This window comes from Lycorma delicatula, chromosome 10, assembly GCF_047948215.1.
Source record: "Lycorma delicatula isolate Av1 chromosome 10, ASM4794821v1, whole genome shotgun sequence".
Lineage (NCBI taxonomy): Eukaryota > Metazoa > Arthropoda > Insecta > Hemiptera > Fulgoridae > Lycorma > Lycorma delicatula.
Genome location: NC_134464.1, coordinates 38,532,437 through 38,554,423, shown reverse-complemented (window position 1 = coordinate 38,554,423; position 21,987 = coordinate 38,532,437). Strand labels below are relative to the sequence as shown.

Genomic DNA, 21,987 nt, shown 5'->3' with positions numbered 1-21,987 from the left:
TTAGAACCGGTGCATTGTGATCACCGTTCCACTCCAGTTATAGACCAGCTCGAAACCGCATCCCAAATACCTCGGCCTCCCTGCCTCTTCGCAATTTCCACATGGCCGCCCGAACTTTCATCACTAAATCGATTGGAAGAGCCTTTCCCAATACGGTGGTAGCCTCGTAGGAGGTTGTTTTAAACACACCAGTGCATACGATTATGGCTTTGCGCTGGGCCCTCCTATAATTTTGAATGTGCTCGATTTCTTTCTAACCTATGCGCCCAAACGGACGCCGCATAAGAGGTCATACTTTCGAAGGCACCTCGGTACACCATGTATTAATGACAGTCCGTAATCCTTGCGAGCAATCCTCCTAAGCTTGTGCATCACAGAGACAGCGTCCGCCGTTACTTGCCTAATGTGGTTGCTAAACAGCAACTTCTTATCAAACAAAACACCTAGGTACTTATGAAATCTAACTCGGCTGATTACACAGCCTTTATAATTAACGTGGGGATTATGACTGTACGATAATTTGTCTGCACCCTTGAGAAGCATAAACTTTGTCTTGGGCACAGAAATCCTTAAATTTTGTATTTCCATCCAGCCCTCCGCATTTTATAAAGTTGCCTGCGCCTGGTCTTCTAGCTTTGGTCGGGAATTACCAACAATTAACAGGAGACAGTCATCGGCGAAAGCCTGGGCCGTGACCCCTTCTAGTAAATCCGTCAAGTAACCGGTTCTACAGCAGGGGACCGAGAATGGCCCTGCGGGCTTCCCCTGCTGACGGTCTTTTCCACAGCCAGGTGCCCATCTCTAAACAGAACCGTACGGTTAGACAAATAGTCACGCACTACGGCCGACAGGGCTACGGGAACATGCGGTCTTTCTACTCATAGAGGACAGAACTCCAACACAAGGAAGGAAATGCTGCCTCTATGTCAATAAAAATTACCAAAGCATATTTACAGTCGGCGCCTTCCACCTCGGCAAGAGCATTTAAGATGGAATCCTCGGTGCCAGTCCCTTTCATGAAGCCATACTGGCCTCGATTTAGAAGTGAGTTCATATCGATGCTTTCCCAGTGCCGTTCCACAACCAGTCTTTCAAGCAACTTGCTGGTTACCGGCAAAAGGCTGATAGGTCGATAACTGCTGACCTCACTCGGATCCTTTCCTGATTTTAAGAGCTCCCTTACCGAAGCCACCTTCCAACAAGTCGGAAAGCAACCCTAGCTTAGGCACCCCGAGAACAGCCTGCCAAGCGGTTCTCCTATGACAGGCAGCAGATGATAAAAAATATCCGGGTCAAGTTGGTCAATCCCCGGTGCCTTTCTCAGTGTCATTTGAGAAACCACTCGGTCTGTATATACGGGTTCACAGCCCGTACGCCACGGAATGGTATTTCACCCGCCCTAACGCCGACTTCTGCTTTAGCCTCTGGAGCATCTGGAAACAGAGTATCCAGGAACCTGCAAAGGTACAATAAAATTTGTGACAAATACCATTTGTAGAGAACTGAGGATTCCGCTAAACGCGGGAAAATGGTACCAACATAAACCGCAGCTTGGTGGTCTCAAACAGTAGATACGCGATTACGTACGATATGCCAGTCCACATCGACCGACAAATAAATGCGAATAGGGCTGACATTATACTCAAAGATCATGTTGGAAGAATAGCGCTGCTAATGGATGTCTCGGTGCCAAACGACGTGAATGTTACACAAAAGAATGCTGAGAAGAAATTGAAGTACCAAGATCTAAAGATCGAGGTTAGCAGGGTGTGGAACATAAAGACTCAGACAGTGCGATAATCGTAGATACCCAACGATCCCTAAGGACCACAAACTAGAAAATACCAGGAAAATTGAGAATAGAAGATAAACAAAACGTAGGGCTCAATGACACGGCACACATCCTGAAAAGAGCCTGGATTGGGAAAACCATTACTAATATCTGGGATCCTGCGCGCCCATTTATAGTGCGCAGAAGGTTACGAGAAGCATGAGATCGTTACTAAATGGTATAACAACGCGATTTAACGTATGACATTTTAAACCTTGTTATTCTTATTGATTGATTGTTACATAATATTTTTTATTATTTATTTTTCTTTTCGATTGTCCTTGTGTGTTGAAGTGTCAATGTGTTTATTGGCATCTCTGTGTGGAATTAGAGGTTTATTTGGGATATTTGAACCCCAGAGAGGGAGGAGTAAGCGGCCGTCCTTTCAAACGAACTGGTGCTTGCCGGACGACGACAGAGGGTGGCCTCCGCCAACTGGCGTCCACGCCCGCCGGACACACGAGTTCGTAATAATAATAATGCCCCGGACAGTCCCAACCCCACGTTCGTGCAATAACATCTACCTACACGTCTGAAGCGGGAAACCACATGGTACTTCGGTACGTTTGCTTTTGATCGGCCAACGGGGCAATGGTTGTGTTCAGGAATTCCCTGTGGAGTAGGGGATTGGCTGTCCCGAGCTGGTTGCAGTTAAGCTGACGGTTTCGCTGTTTGCAGTGGAGGCAGGACGCATAACCGTGATCTGTTTTGCCAATGCTGGCCGGAATGCGGTCGGTGAGTGCTCATTCTCCTCGGTTGTGGAGCCGGTTTGAAGGTGAGCTGCTGTGAGCTTGTTCTGTCGAAGTCTTGCGCCGCCCAGTGTGAGTCAATTACTTTGGCCTTTGGCAGGGATGGTCTCAAGGTTAAAAACTAGTAACATCTTTCTAAAACTAACTTGGCACAGAGCTTTGGTAAGCTCTGTGCCATTATTACTTGGTAGTAAAAATTTTAAAAAGTGTCAAAAAGGAACATTTTTTTCCTAGTGTTTTTTCTTAAGAAATTTAATAATATTTTAACATATTTATTTTACTTAACATACTTAATTATATTTTTATATTAAAAAAATATAGGCTTACAAAAAACAATAACCTATGGAATAAGGTTATTCATAAGAAACTGAAAAGAAAAAAGCTCTATCTTGATAAAAATAAGGAAAGGAATTCTGTGAAGAAAAATGACAAATACAATGTTAGAAATCCAGAAATATGTATTTTTACCCTTGTTTCTTCATATCATCTATGCAGACAACGTAATTTTTTACTTAAAAATTATTATCTGAAAACAAATACAATGAGAGTAGTTCAGGAATTTACCGTAAAAAATAAAAAGTCTCATCTATTTAAATCAAACCACTTGGTGAAGGGTAATATTTGAACATATTACAAAAAAAAATATGTAAAAGTCAAATAAGAACATGCCCCTTTCTTTAAAATTAGTTAAAAACTATTTAAATATTTAAAAACAGCTCATGTTTTAAATTCAGGATTTTTTCCATGTTGATAATTATAAAATAATTTACGTTTAGATTTTAGTTTCCTAGGTAAAAGATAAAATTGAAATACTGCACAAATTGCGATTTAAAAAAAAATGATATTTGCAAATAGAATAAAATAATTAGACTATGCCTAATATACCTATCACTTTCATGAAAATAAAGTATTTTATTCAATTTATAACCTTTTAAAAAATTGACAGATAAACAAAATCCAGCCGATTCAATAATCAAAGAAAGAAAGCATATGTTGAAATTTAGTATTTATTCTAAAATTGTTACAAACATTTAAAATAAAATATAACCTTACATTTCATTATTAATTTATGCATTTTAGCAACTTCACTTAAGATCCCAGTTACAGTTAACTTAAGCATATGAAAAATGCCAATCTTGACCAGGATTCAAATCCATTATAAAAATATAAATAGCATAGAATTGTCCTATAACTTTAGACAATAGAATATCATAATGAACAATTTTGTGCCAACTTGAAACAGATAAAAACTTTTTTAAATACATCTTAATTTTTTTTATGTTCGAGAAGTTGTTGGCATTTTTGACTCATCGTTTTCTTCTTTCTTTTTAAATTCACAGAACGCTAAAAAGCAAAGTACCATTGATATTATGCATAATGATACAACAGCTATGATTCCTGCATAGGCTTGAGGGAAATTTGATTTATTTACATTATTCTCATCACCTGTAAAGTAAAATAAAATATTGTTAATCATTTCAATTATTTGTGTATATTAATTTTTAAAGAAATATTTATTAACTTACACTGATACAATATTATAAGTTTTCTTATTTTTGAAATCATGTTTATTGTAAACAGAATAGTTGTAGGCAATCTGATGTGAAAAATGTTACCAAAAAATGGCATAGCCATTTTGTGACTAAAAATTGCTTTGAAAAATGCTTCCAACAATGAAAACATCGCTGGGATAAGTATATTACATCAGAAGGTGCCTACTTTAAAAGGGATAAGTACTGAACTAAGTAGATTTAGTATTTTTTATTTTTATCAGCCAAGGTTGAATATTTTTTATCGTATCTTGTTTATATATATATTTGGAACCATTATTAAATTGTAGGCAACCTATGATGTGCTGGTGCTAATCACTTCTGAAAATGGCAACATTTTCTGAAAGAGCACTGCAATTTTTAGCCTCTCTTCAGAAGTGAAATGAAGAAGAAACATTTATGCTGTCAGGTTTACTTGGGGAAAATAAAAAGTGAGTAGATTCCCATAACCATCTTAACTGAATTGAATATATTAATGGAAATAATGTGGCAAGCCTACCAAAATGTAGATAACATTCAATTACTCAAGTAACATCCTTATACTGCTCATTACAGAAACAAGTTTGTATAAGCATAATTACAGTAGATAATCTAAGATTTTTTCTTAATCTATAATGACTACTATTAATCTCAGAGAAACCTACTCTTGACTACCTGCTTCCACTAGTATTTCAGAAGCAACATGACCACAAGAACGACTTGAAACAATTAGTCTAAAGCATTTGTTCTTGAAGTGGGTGATAGAGGCCTTCAGGTAGGGCAGTAGAAGGCCCACAGAAAGTTGAGGAAAAAGCACATCAGACTCATCCTTCACATTAATGTAAATGTAATTTTTCAGTTGAAAGCTTTGTTTTAATATTAATTTAATATTAATACTATTAGTTTTAATATTGTATTGTTATATTGAATATGATATCAATATTGTCGTTATATTACTATGTAGATATAATTATAATTTTTTTGAAAGCAATTTTAATAAAAATACTTCCAAACATGAATTTTTAACTGCCCTCATTTAAAAAGTAAGTTTCAATTTAGAAATAGGATATGCCACATTTAAAAACAATAATTGCAATTGCTGTTTTTAAGGGCGCATCTCAGAAACAGCAATTGCAATTATTATTTTTAACAGATGGTAAGTTTAAAAGGTTTGGTGGGCGTTAGAAAATGTTTGATTCTCAATGTGGGTGGTGGGCAAAAAATTTGAGAATCAATAGTATAAAGCAACAAAATATTTTTGTGATTATGTTACTGTCTTCACTCTGTAGAGAAGATTAAAAATGGTGAAATAAATCATGTTCTTATTACATTAAAAACTAAGTGCAACAAATTAAATAAAAACATTAATTTAAGAATTGCCAATCAGTTTTATCTCATTGTGTTTCTGTTATTTTAATGCAAAAAAGAAAACATTTCTACAATAAAAAGAATAAATCATGTTTTCGGATTGGAATTTATTTTTTTACATGACTACCTAGAAAAGAGTGTAATGTATTTAGGGTGTACATATGTTTGTTCCACTGTAGCAGCTCAATGGCTGAACCAATTTAGATGTTTGATCCCATGATGGAATCATTATGTTACCAGGAGTGTCATAGTCTATATAAATCCTACCTACTGAACAGCATTTCTATGTGTGTCTGTGTGTGTGCGCGTCCCCTTTAGCTTAGCACTGGAATGTACCAATCACTAATGGAAAATCTGGATTCCGTAATACATGTGTCATGGTGATCAGGTATGAACTTGTTATATTATTATTATATAACAATATATCGCATATACAAGGTATGTGAGAAAAGTAATGAGACTGACTTTTTACTTACCAAAGGTTTTATTTTTTTCAAACAACAATATTATCCCCTTCAAAGTAATTCCCTTGGACAGCTATACACCGGTGGAGTCATTGTTCCCACTCCTGGTAGCAGCACTGGAAGGCTTCAACTGGTTGGGCTTTTAACTGGTCGATCACAGTCTTTTAAATGTTCTTCAGAGTTCCAAAATAACATCCTTTTAAGACATGTTTAAATTTCGGGAAAAGGAAAAAGTCACAAGGACTCAAATCAGGTGAATCCTGATACGGGTTCAGGAACCGTAGGAATGCGTTTTGAGGTCAAAAATTCCCTAATGGAAAATGCTGTGTGACACGGGGCATTGTCATGATGAAGCATCCATTTGTCTGGAATGTCTCACGCGAATCACTCTTTTCCTGAGCCTTTCAAGGACACCTTTGTAAAACACTTGGTTGACAATTTGTCTTGGAGGAACAAATTCTTTATGCACGATACCACCCCTACTGTCAAAAAAGCAAATCGCATGGTTTTGATCTTTGATTTGCTCATTCAACATTTTTTCGGTCGAGGAGATGACGGAGTGTGCCACTCTTTACTTTGCCGCTTTGTTTCAGGATCGTACTCAAATATCCAGGATTCATCACCTGTGATCACACGATTGAAGAATTCTTGGTCATTGTCAATCCTCTCTAGAAGTTAAACGCACACGTTTCTTCGATTGTCCTTCTGTTCCGTTGTGAGTTTTTTCGGCACCAATTTCACACAAACCTTTCGCATGTCCAAATTGTCTGTCAAAATTTGATGTACGGTGAAAGTGTTTAAATTTAACTGTTCACTCATCATCCTTATTGTTAAACGATGGTCTGATCTCACAAAAACCCTCATAGGCTCTACTGAGCCTGTTAGGGTTCTCTCGTCAGATTTTAAAGTTGAAGGTCTCCCTGAGCGAGATTGATCTTCAGCGTGTTCTCAGCCTTCCAAAAATGATTTGTGCCAGCGGAAAACTTGTACTCTTGATAAGCAATGTTCCCCGTAGGCCTGTTTCAACTTTTCAAAGGTCACACTCGCGGATTCCACAAGTTTAATAGAAAACTTGATTGCACAATGTTGCTCTAAATTCCGGTGCTCCATTTTCATAACACAACTTCACGATGGCACTGTAAAAAATAATGTGTTGGCTGAACGGAGTTGAAACTTGTACTGAGCATGTGGAAGGGATGAACAAACCGGTCTAGCTGCGTTGCCAGATCGCTCACAGTGTTACCAATCTCATTACTTTTCTCACACACCTCGTGTGTGTGTGTGTGTGTATATATATATATATTAAAAATATATTTTTTATTTATGTGATTGTTTTTCTTCTTAAAATTGATTATTTATGTTAAGGCTTGGCTTCATTTCCTCCTTTTTTATTTGTAAAAATAATGATTCACTTTTTTCTTACTCTTTACAAATTTTCACTCCTTCTTTTAGTCTATACATTCTCAGTTGTTTTGTTACTCTTATCAAATGAATTTGTCTAATGCTCTATTGTTAGTCAGCCTTGTAATAATTATAAAATAAATTAATAAATTTTACTACCGTAATTCATTCATTCAATATCGTAGCAGATCGTAATACAACTTACTGCTAAATGCTATCGATTATCCATTTAGAATTGTATATATGATTTTTTGGGGGGGGGGGAGGCTCGTAGTTACATATATATAATCATACATATAGGCAAAACACGTGAGTCAAATAAAAAGGTAAATAATAAAGGTAAATATTAGACGAATTTTCACCTATGTATCCTCCTTAGTGACTTATTGATTTTGAAGCAAACTTCTCTTTTATTATTGTGTCAAGGAAGGTTAGTTTCGTATTGTGATAATTTGTTTCGTAAATTGAATAAAATATATAAATAAATTTAATTTATATTTAGGCTTACAGCTCTCGTACTGAGTGAATTTGGATATTACAGACCATGATGAAAATGTTGAGAGTGCAATCTTTAAAAGATGCCTAAACCGATCTAAACCCAATTTAATTGGGAAAATTTGCTGATTTTTTTTCGCTTTTACTTAACCAATTTTCATCATTCGAAAGAAAAAAAAAACATTTTACACAAGATGTAATCAATTTTTGACACCTAATAATAACATTACAAGACTCTGCCGCCCGGAGGGCCTAGCTGCGGAGGAGATCTATGTATAAAAATACATACTAAATTGCCAGTTGAACACAAACTTTAATGAACTGTGAGCCTCTAGCACTATCTTAGCTGGGTTTGAACTGATTATTCGACTAAATTCAGTGAATTACAAAAATACTAGAACTAAATTTCCGTTATATAAAATAAATACAAAAAATGTCCGTTTAATAAAGATCTCTGTTTAATAATACTGGGCTTTCCGAGCGGGACTGCGTGTGAGGCCAGAGTGATGAGGTGTTGCGAGCACCTCGTACGAGGCTAGACCAATCATCATCATCATCAACTAATGGGATGCCTCTGACGTGCTATTATGGGAAGTGCAATGTGCTAATCTTATAATGTCTGCAAACTACTGCTCGATTTTCAAAATTCAAATTGGGTTCTGTTAGTAGGTTGTAAGCTAACTTTGCATTCAGCAGGTTCACTCTGGATCTAACAAATCACGGTTATTCAGAAATTTTGTTACATCTTCGCAACCGTTCTATCGATTTTGAACATTCATAGGAGTATTTGCTTGTTTAGTACAAAGTCACGATGGAACCGAACCAGAACAAAAAGAGCAATGTTTGTCGGAAATGGTTTTTTAGCAGTTGTTTTTTATTCTTTAATACTTATCTCTTGTTAAAAAAATTATTTTTCTTAAATAAAAGGACTATTTTTATTCTTTTTAAACATATGATTAAAAAATATTTACTATAATTAGTACAGCTATAGTATAATTATTTTAGGGAATAAAAATGTGGTTGTATTTTATTTGCCCGATGGTATATTCTCATTACACAAGTTATACTGTATACAGATATTTGGGTTTTGTGTTGTTACACAATTTTAATATAAAGTTATTCCCAACATCAATAACTGCTTCAGCCAAGAGTTTCCTAGAAGTGAGAATTTCAAGTCCCTCAATCTTGTAAGTCCATAAGGAAAATGAGTGACAAAAGTCTTGATCAAAGAAGCAACTTTAGATTTAGACTACCGTATGAATAATTTTGATATTAACACAACATCTTAATCTTAATATTATTTATTAACACAAAATTGAAATAGTCACATGTAGAAATAAAACTAGACAACATGATGGTTACCTAAAATAAATGGTATGACTGCCAAACATTTGGTATTTTAATGGTTTAGAATCTCAATAATGAAGCTAACTGGGTTAAATGACAACTTATCTTGATAAAAAAATAATATATTTGTTATTACATTACTAACTGCCTGTTGCTTTTTTTTTTAGTTTTTTCTCAAGCTTTTATGGAAATGAATAATATTAATTATCGTCAAAAATTACATCAATATCTTATTTAATACATAATGAGAAAGCCCTTACTGATTCATTTGTAACTAAAACTATATAAATGTGATATACACTAGGGAAGTCATTAAATAGAGATTATAAGAGTTGGTGATCTTCACCACTTCTTATAACCTTGAACTTTAAACCTGCCAAGAATATTCCCCTCAACTTACTCGTAAAAGGGGATTTTTCCTCATTTATTTTAAATATACAAAAATTATTTTGATGAACAACTCCTAAGGGGTTAAGACTATAGAGGCTGGAAATGAATTTCCAGCTTCAAGGTCAACAACTGGTAAGGATTTGAACTTAAGTAACATATCATTTACCTAACTGATAATGATATGCAGACGCTAAAACCCTCAGTGGAATGTGATTATTGCAGGGAAGAGGATACTGCAGAACACATTTGTATTCATGTGCAATTGGTTCCTGCTACATAGGGAAGCATGCTGGAGAGAATTCAGCTTGCTTACCTCAGAAAATATCACTGCGACTATAGTACAGACCAAATGATTGTAACATGTCAGTTTCCTGAAGCTGATGTAGATCATCTGAACAAAAATGGTAGAAGACACAAGACACTTGGGGTACTGTGATAATAATGTAAGCCCATTAATAATAATAATTAATGTGATAATAATGGGCCCAGCATTTCATGGTGAGTGGAGGAGAGGTTTTAGTGGATAAGCCCGCAAGGGTGAGATGCACACTATTCAAGACCAGATTGTGCCTATAAAATGTTTCCCCTGCTCCAAGTAAAAAAAGAAAATGATAATGATACCTCTTACCAGTACAGTATCTGTTAAAATTAATTAGGAGTGTTTTGCTTTTTTTAGGAGTAATTTTATTTATTAGCAGTATTCTTTTTTCAAAATGATTAGATTTTTTTTGAGCTTGAAAGGATAAATGCACACAAAAGAGAAAATCCAAAAACTTTTCTGGTTGTATATTCAGATACATGTACAAAATATAAATTTTAACTTGCCTTTTTTATCACCTCTGACTGATTGATCAATGAGCCACTTTTTTAGGTCATCACTTTTTAACATACACTCTGTAGTTACATTGTTCCATGTATAAAAGCTGTAAATAACCATTTATTCATATTTTAAACTAATATGTACTTATTTTTTAACATACAGTATGTACTATACTATCTGCAACATACACTAAAAGAAAACATATTTTAAGAATGGAGTATTATTCTGTTCACAACTCATGGTAAATAATTTTATTCTTAGCTAATATCTGTTTGTTCGGTAAGTTAGTACAGAAACAATACTTATACCTCAGTAATAAATGCTTTTCAGTGAAAAATAAACAAAATTATTTCATGTTTTTTTTATCAGTTTTAGAAAAAAAATTGTGTGTTGTAATAACATTCTCTCTCTCTCTCTCTCTCTCTGTGTGTGTGTATGTGTGTGTCTGTGCTTTGCTTGTAAGCTTAACAAAGTTGCATTAAAGAAATAATATATTTAGTTTGTCATGTTTAAAATGAAAATTCATGAGAAATAAAATTCATAAAAATATAAATAAATAAACAGTACCTTGTACAAATGCATATCTTCTCAATTTTATGGCATATTAATCGGAAATCATGGCATTCATCATCATTTGAACAAGCCGTCTGATAACGTGAGACACCTATATTAATTATATAATTTTATTAATTATTTTTAATTTAATACAAACCTAAACTGAAAATGGATGTATATGAGATTGAAATAGTCATAGATTGTCCTTAGCACTCCAGTAGACGCGTGCAAAATACTAATGGGAGTAGTCATATGGGCAACATATGTCACCCACCTATATTTTTTATTAATAATCATTTTATTACATAAACTTTATACTGAATTACTGGTTATTTATTTCTTTTTCATTTATTTGTTTCCAGTTAAAAAGGTTTTTCAAAAAATTCATTGATAAGGGTTTTAGAAATTTATCGATAAATTAGACCATTACTTTATTTTCATTCTCTCAAAACAAAACATCAAATTTATATTTCCTTAATAAAAATTAGAAACCTTAAAACAAGCAGTAATACAATCAAAACAAACAAAACTATTACATTTTTTAAAAGTAACATTATATGTCCACTTCTTCAGCATGGAACTTTGTCAGGTTTCTTATTGCATTGAAGAAATGCATACAATGTTGAAATGTTCAAAGCAAATGAACTTGAAACATACACTGCACACTTTCTGCCTTGATCTAACATGTGCTTTTTCACACATGTGACAGTGGCCTCTTGCCCCTTCTCTGGAGTGCTCTGCTGGTCCTTAATGTTCAGGGAATCCTTGATAAATCCTTCCTTGTGTTTTTACCTCTTTTGACAACATTTTTTATTGAACTCACTAAGCAATATGCAACTTGATCAGAGCAGTTGCTAGCTAATTCAAATAGCTTCTCTGCATACCTGGAAACTCATTATTCAGCTTATAAAGAGTAATTGTATTTATTGCACCAACATTTAGCAGATTGAAGAATATTTTCAATAGCCATCTTTTTACATTTCTTGATAGAGCATAGTGACTGCATATTATGTCTAAAATATCAACTAACATTTTTTATTGTTATAGAATGTGAAAAAAAAGACCAACAAATATTTAAATTAAAATATTATTATTATATTTAAATAATTTTATTTAAATATTTAAAATATTTTTTATTTACTTATGGCTTCTGCTGCTGTTCTCTGCTTTCATCAATTTTTTTGTCGGTATGAAGAGACAAGACTAGGACTACTTTATTTGGTTTTGGCACATATGACAATAAACCAAACTTTCTAAAACCAAACAAAGAACTGTTTGCATTTCTATCTTTTCTAGTTTTGAACTCTTTTGGAATATATTTTTTGTTCTTATTTATTTGTTACAAAATGAATTTCTTTTTTTTTGACAAAAGCTCCACAGTGGTAGGAATTTAGGTTAACCAGTTATCCGCTGTTATGTGCCTACAAGTGTTCAGAGTTGGTTCTGCAATTTAAAGAACAATATCACACTTACTGCTCAATTTGTGTAGCCCTTCTGGTTGTTTTCCAGCATATATTTCCATATTTTGTGTATAAATATAACAAGTATCAACTAAGAAACTAAAAGATTTTGATGTCATACCTTGCTGGTTTTGAAGGCATATACTGGTGGAATGGATATTTCCCTTGAAATCCCATTTCACATCAACGTCCCATTTTGTGCGAAATGTTCATCAATGTACACACTCAGTTCATATACTTTTGTGAATTTCTGACAATTTTCTTAAAAAACACATGTATTGGAGCTATCATTTATTTTTATATGCTCATTTCGTGTTTTTATATAATTAAAATGTAAGCATCTTATTAGAATCTGAACCTTTGTATGCTTTAGATTTTGAAAATTTCTCTTTAATAATTTCAATGTAAATGTTAGTACAAAAAGTTATAATATCTACTATTTCATCATCAAAAATACATTCAAAACATTGCAGTGGATTCATTTCAAGGGTTTTACATATTGTTGCAAATCAGGTAATTGTACAGGAGAAATTATATTTTGATTCCTAAATCAAGTCGTCGAAAGCATTGATTCTTGACACCATTTCCTTTTTATTTTTTACTTCATAAATGGCTCTAAAAATTTCTCCATCAACTGTATACCTTCATCATCTTTTATTTCTGCATCAGCATCTTCATCCATCTCTTCATTACTTTGTTGAGGACTTCCAGTTCTTGTTGTGACTCAGAGTTATGTTGCGAGTCTTCTACATTGTTTCATTATCTTCAACACTACCCTAATTATTATCTTCATCAGTAGAAATTCTGTCTTCTGATTATAATTCTTCCACTCATTGTCCTATTTGTTCATCTGTTTTGTAAAATTTTATAATCCACATGAAAAAAACAATTACACTGTTTTTCCATCAGTAAACTAGAACACAAAAACAGTACAGTGAAGAAAGTAATCCTTCTTTTAGTATTTAGTCACTCACAAACAGTAATACATTTCATTTGAATACGAGAGCAACAATGATGTTTTGAAAAATGCAGTAAGAGAAAATATATCATTGTAGTACATATATTATGTGACTTGCATAACAGGAGTACAAATTTAGCCATATCAACACATGCAGATAAGATAAAGTATGAGTAATAAAATAACATGTGTGATAAACCGAGAGTAATTATAATAAAATATAAACATTAACCAAGGAAATGTAGTCACGGAGACAGAGCTTGTATATGACTCTATTTAGCAGTAATGGCAATTATTAATAAAAACACAATAATAAATATTTTGATATGAATGCAGTTGACACAAATTTACTTGACGAAGGGATATAGTTTGCCTACAATAAATACAAAGTAAAACTACAACAGTTGGATGACATATGTCACCCATGCAACCCTCAACAAAGTAAATATTTACTCAAGAAATTTTAACAAGCAAATACGCATTTATTTAAAAAAACAAAAACACCTATATTAAACAAAATTTTTATGATATATCAATACTGCCAAAGGCAGAACATAACTTTCTTAGAAATGTGAAAAAATTTCAAAGCTTTCTTCAAAATTTTTTGTTATTTCTCAGCATCTGTATTTACCAGATGATTACTTTGAGGAATAATTTCAGAAATATTATTATATTTTTTTTTTTTTTTTTTTTTTTTTTTTGAGGTTTTTAGGGGCATCGACTACTTTGGTCATTAGCCCCATCCCACTTCAAAAAAAAATAAAAAAAAGGGTTCAAAATTTCACATTTTCATGTGTCAAAAAAATGATCAAAATTTTACTTTTCTTATAACTTCTGATCCAATAAAATTACTTTCTAGGCTTTCCTTTCGGCCATCCTTTTTTACGTTTCTCCATTCTTCTGACGGCCTCAACCTCTGATGACAGCGTATCTGAGGCCTCAGACATGGCATCGTCTTCCTCTATTTCGGATGCCAGTGACGTTCTTCGGCTGACGTCAGTTGATGAGACTTTCGCCGGCACTGTTAGCATCTTTGCTAAAGAATCTAAATTAATGTGCGATGATGTCTCCGCGGCGGATGAGCCGGACTCTATCTCTACTGCAGTACTGGGTCCGGCTGAAATAGATGCTCTCACCGAAGCTGGTCTTTGCGCTTTGGGAGGCTCTATTGGTACAGGTTTTATTTCATCTGCGCCTGGTGCTTTTTCTATAATAACTTGCACCTCTGTTTCCGCAGATTCAGGTTTTCTTGTCACAATTTCTTTGGATTTGTGACTACACGACGGAGCGATCTGTTTCTCTTTGTCAGATAAATCAAGATTTTTAATTCTTACACAAGTTGGTGACTTTACAATCGCAGATTTAGCTGGTTTTTTAAACGGCGCTGGTGTGTCTCTCATGTCAACGGTGTCAGTCCGGGGATGAGCCTTCTCATCTTTACTTTGTTTTCTCTGATGAGTCGACTCAATCTTTGAATCAATGATTCTTTCAATCATCGTCGCAAGACTTGGTGCCATCGTGTTAAGCAACTGCTCCACATTAATTTTAGATGTGGAAGGGGCAGCCGCTGCTTCTGCATAAGAAGTCGATGGTCGTGGTGTGCGCTTATTAACAATCTTCTTTGCTTCAGGAAAGCTTACCTTCTGAAGCGTTTTAACTTCCTGAATTGCTGTTTCTAATTTATATGTAGGGCAGTTTCTTGAACGACAATTGTGATGCCCTTTACAGTTAACGCAGGTTGGAGGGTCTTTACATGGGTAACCCTCATGTGTTTTCTCTCCACATATACATATTTCCTGCGCTTCACATCTTGCTGCTGTGTGTCCGAATCGTTGACACTTAAAACATCTCATCGGCTGCGGGATGAAAGCTCGTACATCAAGCCAATGGATGCCAGCTCGTACCTTTTCAGGAAGATTCGGCCTATTAAATGTCAAAACATGCGAGGCCGAAGGAAGAATCTCACCATTTCTTCTCATAGTAAGTCTGCGACATTGAGTTACTCCCTGACTCGACATTTCTTGTACAATTTCTTCTTCTGTACAATTAAGAAGATCGCGACAAACAACAACTCCTCTGGATGAGTTCAGTGTGCTATGCGGTTGGACAGAAACCGCAAATTCACCGATCTTCTTCAACGCCAAAACTTTCTGGCTTTGCATGTCGTTGATGGTTTCGACATGCAATCCATTAAAAGTTTTACGAATCCTTGACAGGACCACCAGCACAATTTGTAACTTCTCTTGCGATAAGGAATGGACTAACTTTTTGAAAGTTTCCATTCTCCCTTGTAATAATTAAGAATCTTGGCTTTGGTGCGCTATAGCCAAATAGACTTTTCTTTAATTCTTTACTGATCCTATCAGCATCTTTCTTTATCCTATCAGATTCTTTACTTTTTTCCTCTTCGCTTGCGGCGAATCGGAGGTTTCTAAACGAGGGTGTTTACGTGCACCCTCTGCCACGTTTGAATGTTCAATATTCATGAACAGTGGATCCCTTCTGTAGCAAGGCTAGCCGCCGGGGTACACCCCCACTCCAGGGCTACTAACCTTGGAGGTCCTATCCGGTACTCCGGTGGAACCGGCATATGTCCTGGCAGAGAGCGGATGCGCAGTCTCTGCACTGACTCCAGGCTCCTACTCACCGAAGCTTTCAGAGCTCCCATGCACCGACATACATGGGCACCATTGCTACATGCTTGCCATCGCAGGGGGCATGTGGACAACGGAAGGGTCTCCGTTACACCTGCAATAACATTGACCCTGGCCGCCACATCGCCAGCTCTAAGAATGGTATGAATCCATTTCCAAAATCGTTTGTTATTCCATTTCCTGCAGGTGGCCAAAAATCCAGTCCGTTTAGTGACCTGAAGTTAGAACCAGGTCAAACTTAACAAGGCATAACCGAGGAATTTACTCGGAACCCCGTTAGCCAGCTATATGTGATGTACAAAGGTACAGCTGTTGCCGCCCTGGACGTGGAACATAGATGTTGTGTTCCGGACGTGGGGATTATCTACCTCAGGGCAGAAATATTATTATTTTATTTATTAGGTCATTTTATTTCTTTGAAGCCAGGTTTGAATTTATACAGATTGTTAAAAAAAAGTGGAAACAGATTAAAATTAAAAAATTCAACTGTGACTTGACCACAAAAATAGATACAAATTAAAACAGCAAAAAAATATTACTAATTTACAGAGTGACTGTTAATTCTATCTGCACCTTAAACCCAATTTTAATTTTTTAATTGAAGGGTAGGCATATTTTTTATCATTTTCATATAAAATTTAACAATAAAATTAATGGTAAAACCTGTTTTTTAGTACCTTAACTACTTCCATTTTTAAGTAATCAGCAACCAAAAATGCATAATTAGCTGAAGAAATGAAATGAAAGAGAATGTATCATAGAAGTTTTTTACTGGGCTTTTTCTTCAAATAGAATTTAACAATATTATCAAAATTTGGTATTGTAACACAACATAATTAAAAATTCTTATTTTTTTTTTAATTTCAATGAATATTTTATTTCAGAATTTTTATTCAATGAACATTTGTTATAGAAAGATGAACATCCAAAATTTATTTTATTGCATAATTTAGAGATAAAAACATTTAAGTAAATCTTAAAATTAACCAAATATGTTTTTTTTTTCAAATAAATAAACTGGTTATCCAGAGCAGTGTGTTATTTATTAACTTTATAATATTGTTGAAAAATCCTTGAAACCGATTACTGAAAACAATTTTGAGTGGTTTTAACAATATTTGTGACACTTTAAACTGAATTTGTTACAAGTACATTATTGATCCAATCTGAAAATGAAATGCAAAAAAAACTAACAGGACACATTTCCTTTTTTTATTTTTATTTTTTTTCTGATGAATTAATTTACCACAGAAGCTTACAAAGAAAGTTGTACTTGAAAATTTTGTAGTATATAGAAAATGCCATGCCTGACAGTGATTTGAACCTGGGACCTCTGGATGAAAGGCCAACAAGATGCTACTACTCCATCACATAGATCAGCTGAATATTTTTGCAATAATTTCTTTAAAAAACTAAAATTTGGATTCAAGGTGGAGACACAATATGGTAAATAGAATTTTCAAACTTTCTGTAAGGTATGAATAGTATTTTTACAGCTGAATACATTTGAATTTGTTTCTATCATCTAATTTTACAATAATAAATTACTTCCTTACTTTTTTAACATTGTCTACATGGAAATAATAAAGGAATAAATAAGCCATGATCCACCTTTACATAGTAGTAAAAATGTACAAAAATTTAAATAAATGAATGTAATAATTAGTGTTAATTTAGTAAAATTTTACACAGTTACAAACCTTTAGTTCATTTTCATTCTAAGTTACTTACCTATCAATATCTATGAAAATTTTGTGGTCTTTAATATCGATTTAGGTATACTAGAATCACATATAATACAATGAAGTTGTTGATTCATAAACTATGTACTTTATTGTTTATATGTTATGAGAGATAAAATGTTAGAGATATGACTCCTAATTTTGATTTATGTTATACATTTTACAAAAAGGTAAATCTCATTTTCATGCACCTGTCATTGTTAAAACTGCTTTATCATATGAATAATATTGATCATAAATATTGAAGCAGATTTATTACTGGATTTTTTTTTAAATCGAAAAGAAGCAATAAAAATTTATTCTCTTTAAAACATAAGTATGAATTTACTTTGAGATGTAACCAAATTTGTTAAATTGTATCTTTAACTCTATATATATATATATATATTATATCTTATGATATATATATATATATATATATTATATCTTATGATATATATATATATATATATATATATATATATATATATATATATCATAAAACTAACTGTTGTATCACACTAGATAGTAATTATAAAGTTACTTACTTTTTATATTTTCTGTACTGATAATATGTAAACAAGAGTATAAAACAACAAACCAAATTATTCTTGTTAACATTATTCTTTTGGATTACACAGCTATTTTCGTATTATGTTGTAGATGCAATAAGATAATATTAGGCATTACTGACTAATGTTAATATTTTACTATTAAAACTTATTCTTTCAGTACCCTAATTTAACTACAAAAAATAATATGTGTCATATTAAAAATGAATGACAAAAAAAAGAAACAACATATCACAACAATATTTTTCTTTTTTAAATAACTTTTCACTGTTTAAAATTTCACTCACTAGTGAGTACTGGGATTGGATGTTTGCCAACATTTAACTTTATTTTTGGTACTTTATTCAGAGAACTAGGTGTTTTAATCTTCAGTTCTCTTTAGTGACGAAGACTTATTAGAACATAGATATTTATATTAATTTTTGTTTTATTGTTGCAATATTTTATTATTTATTTTATAGAACTTTGAGTTTAGCTATACTGTTTTGAAACTAACAACAAAAATTAGTTAGCAAATTATTAAGTAAAAAATAAAAATTTGTCGTTAAGTTACTGTACATTTTATAAATATATTAACTTCATATTATGTTATCAATAAAATTTTCATTTCCCAGATTTCACTACCCCACAGCAGACTGCCAACCCAAATTACTTTATGCAGTTGGTTCTATAAGAATTGATTATTCCTGAGATAGCAATGTTAATTTAATCCTAGTAACTTAAGAATAGCAGTAACATAATTTCAAATTTATATTTAAAAGTAAATTTATATTTAATGTGTTTTAACATAGGATTTATCAGCATTCCAAGATAACAACCATAACAACCATTTGTGATGATTCTAACCTTTCATCCGACTAAAAATTTAATACTTATAATAATAATAATTTAATACTTATAATAATTAAAATGAAAAACTGGCTAAGTACACTGCTAACTCAGAATTAATGTGTTTTAATCTTTGTAGGTATTAAAGTAATAACACCACCAGTGTCCTCTTTATTTAAAATATTTTTTTTAATAAAAATTAGGAACTAATAGTATTAAAAAATTGTTCTTTCTAATTTCTCAAAATGGTAAAAAGCTCAGTGGAAAAAAACTGGTATTCTTTATTACAAATGTAACTGAACTAAAATATAGTATTTTCATGCTTACTTTTTTCCTCTTTTTTCATTTCACTTTTAGGTTCGGTCATGTTTAGAACTGTAAACATAGTTCGTTGACTTCGACGTCCGTCTAGTTTTGCGGACTCTTACCGTCGAAGTTCCATAAACTTCGGGAAAAATATTTTTAAAGAAATATATTAATATACGATAAATAGTTTGAAATAAATACAATAATAATCAATAAATATTTTTAAATAAATACATTAATATACCACAAATAATTTTAAATAAATACCAGAGAAAATAATTAATAGGGGAAAAGAAGGTTTCTCCAAATATACCTGAACTTAATTTTTAATCCAGACTAATTATTCCTGTACTTAGAGATAATTTTTAGTTCTCAGAATATTTTTTTGTCTAAAAATGTTTTAGAAAATATAATCTCTCCTATTATTTTGACCAATTAACTCCTCTTTGGAACGTTTTATTTTGTAAAGTGTTATGTTAGGTTCTGATTTTCACATAACTCTACATTTAAATGTATACGTAGCATATCTAAGCAGAATTCCTAAATATGGATTGTGACCAGTTGGAAACTACGGTAAGATTTATGGGGAAAACTGTGAGGGTTTAAAATTTAACGTAGAAAAAATAGAAATAAATCAAAAAATAAAAATCAGTGAAATTATGTAGTACTAAATTTAGGGATGCAGATAAATGTGTATTATAAAAAGCAGAAAGAATAACTTTTTGTTAATAACTAGCAGGCCCGGCAATGCTTCGGTATTGCTAGATTTGAGTAGTATATATATATATATATATGTATTAATATTACATATTAAATAAACACAATTGAAAGTTTGATAAAACATTAATACAATGAACATTCGGAACTTCACAAAATTTACCTTTTCCTTTTCCCCTTTTCTCATTTTCATTTTACCACATTTCCTTTCCCCTTTCTTCTTTCATTCCCCGTTTCACTTTCCCCTCTTACCCCTTTCCATTTCTCCGTTTTCCCTTCTTACCTTTTTAGATTTTTCCCTTTTCCGATTTTTCCCTGTTTCCCTTTTACTCCGCGCGTAAATCAGTCCAGTGGTTTTTTAGTCTATAGCGGACACACATATCGCAAAAATTGAAATGGAATCGTAAAATATTTAGTATAGCGTATGTTACTTTTACGTCCAACAGATAGTGCTGTTTCAAAAAAAAAAAGTTTCTACCTGTCACATTGTGTGACATTGTAGGTATATAAATAGTAGGTATACAAAAACACGCGCGTATTTGAATGCAATGTTGTGTCAAAATTTTAAAGCAATCGATGAAGAACTTTAGGAGATTTAAGATTTTGAAATTAGGAACATTTACATTTTTATTTATATGGATTACAACAAATAAATGTTATGTTTATTTTGTAAAGAACTCAGTTTATATAAGAACAATATTTCTCTGGTTTGTCTTATCTAGAAGAAAAAAAAATTGATATTTATCAGATAGGCGGTATTAATAAAAACTGACAAATTCCCAGTTTTTGATTAACAACATTTTTCTAAAAAGTAATGTTACGTTAATTGTCCTTCCTTTTATCAATGTATATTCTTTTATATGATTTGACTGAAGGGCATTTTACATGTACTTCGTTTATAGTAATATTTAATCTTAAAAAAATTGTATTTTTAAATTATTTTTGTGGTGTTTTCTTTTTTTATTTTGTATCGATATAGGTAAATGAATTAATCTTTATGTATTAACTAAACAGTCCTAAAATCATAATCAAAAGTCTGTAAAAGTACAATCATAAGTAAAAATAGCATACAATAGGTATTGGATTCGTTTTAGACCCATTTTAATTTTCTACGTGAGTAAGCTAGATTAATATCTACAATGAATAACACAGTACACTTGAAAAAATTCCACACATTATTTCTATACAAATCCAAATACGTTTCAAAAACACTTCTTTGCGGTTTTGTACTACTTTCTTGTCTCATACTAGGCTTCTGATATTTTTCTAATAACTAGAATTCTTCTTAATTTTTTTTACCTTTCCTTTTCTAAATTATAATTTTCTTTAAATACTGTGTTCATGTGACATAAATTTCTCTACCTGATCTATTACTACCAATGTTTGTTTTACAAAAGACAAGCAGGATTAGATAAATTGTCTATCATAAGAGGTAATTGACCAGTTTCTTTCTTCTTTAGAAGCATAGAAAAATTTTATAAAAACTATATAGTGCTTAAAATATTGTAATCGACGTATAGTTTTACTGTTTTCCTTTTGTAGAGGTGTTATTTATGTAACTGTAAAGGAATGGAAGAGTCTAATTTTGAAAGTGGGAATAATATACATAAAGTTGATTATAGAAAGAAATCTACGCAAAATTATTTAGATCTAAAAAAAATAGATGAAGTTAAAACATAAAAAGCAGTTGTTAATACCAATAAAAGATGATAGATTTAAATTTATCAAGAATATCTGTTCATCTAATAAGCAGTGTAAATTTAATATATTGTTTAATTAATTTAATGCAAATCAAAAGTAAATAAAGGAAATGATTATTAAT

General features: G+C 32.4%; 1 protein-coding gene across 3 annotated transcripts; it reads right to left on the bottom strand.

The window, feature by feature from the left end:
• Window positions 1-3,089: 3,089 nt before the first annotated feature.
• On the bottom strand, window positions 3,090-20,464 carry LOC142331381 (uncharacterized). Of its 3 annotated transcripts, none has more exons than XR_012757970.1 (5): window positions 18,291-18,660; window positions 10,962-11,058; window positions 10,400-10,497; window positions 3,634-4,026; window positions 3,090-3,106 (listed from the first exon to the last, which is right to left on the bottom strand). XR_012757970.1 is itself a non-coding variant. In XM_075377262.1 (5 exons), exons 2-5 carry the CDS (start codon window positions 19,525-19,527, stop codon window positions 3,857-3,859), a joined length of 423 nt encoding a protein of 140 aa, XP_075233377.1. In that variant the 5' UTR covers window positions 19,528-19,587; window positions 20,449-20,464; the 3' UTR covers window positions 3,570-3,856. The 3 variants fall into 3 exon arrangements, 2 of the variants coding, with proteins under 2 accessions (XP_075233377.1, XP_075233376.1); XM_075377262.1 differs by lacking the exons at window positions 3,090-3,106; window positions 18,291-18,660 and adding exons at window positions 19,470-19,587; window positions 20,449-20,464 and having other exon boundaries at window positions 3,570-4,026; XM_075377261.1 differs by lacking the exon at window positions 3,090-3,106 and having other exon boundaries at window positions 3,570-4,026.
• Between the last annotated feature and the right edge of the window lie 1,523 nt (window positions 20,465-21,987).

Bases quoted from the DNA above. Each gene is read 5' to 3' on its own strand.
- LOC142331381 (XM_075377261.1), bottom strand. From the start codon at position 18,363: ATGTTAACAAGAATAATTTGGTTTGTTGTTTTATACTCTTGTTTACAT. The intron at 11,059-18,290 runs GTAAGTAACTTT...TAATTAATATAG, and splicing joins CAGTACAGAAAATATAAAAA to GTGTCTCACGTTATCAGACG. The intron at 10,498-10,961 runs GTACTGTTTATT...GGTTATTTACAG, and splicing joins AAGATATGCATTTGTACAAG to CTTTTATACATGGAACAATG.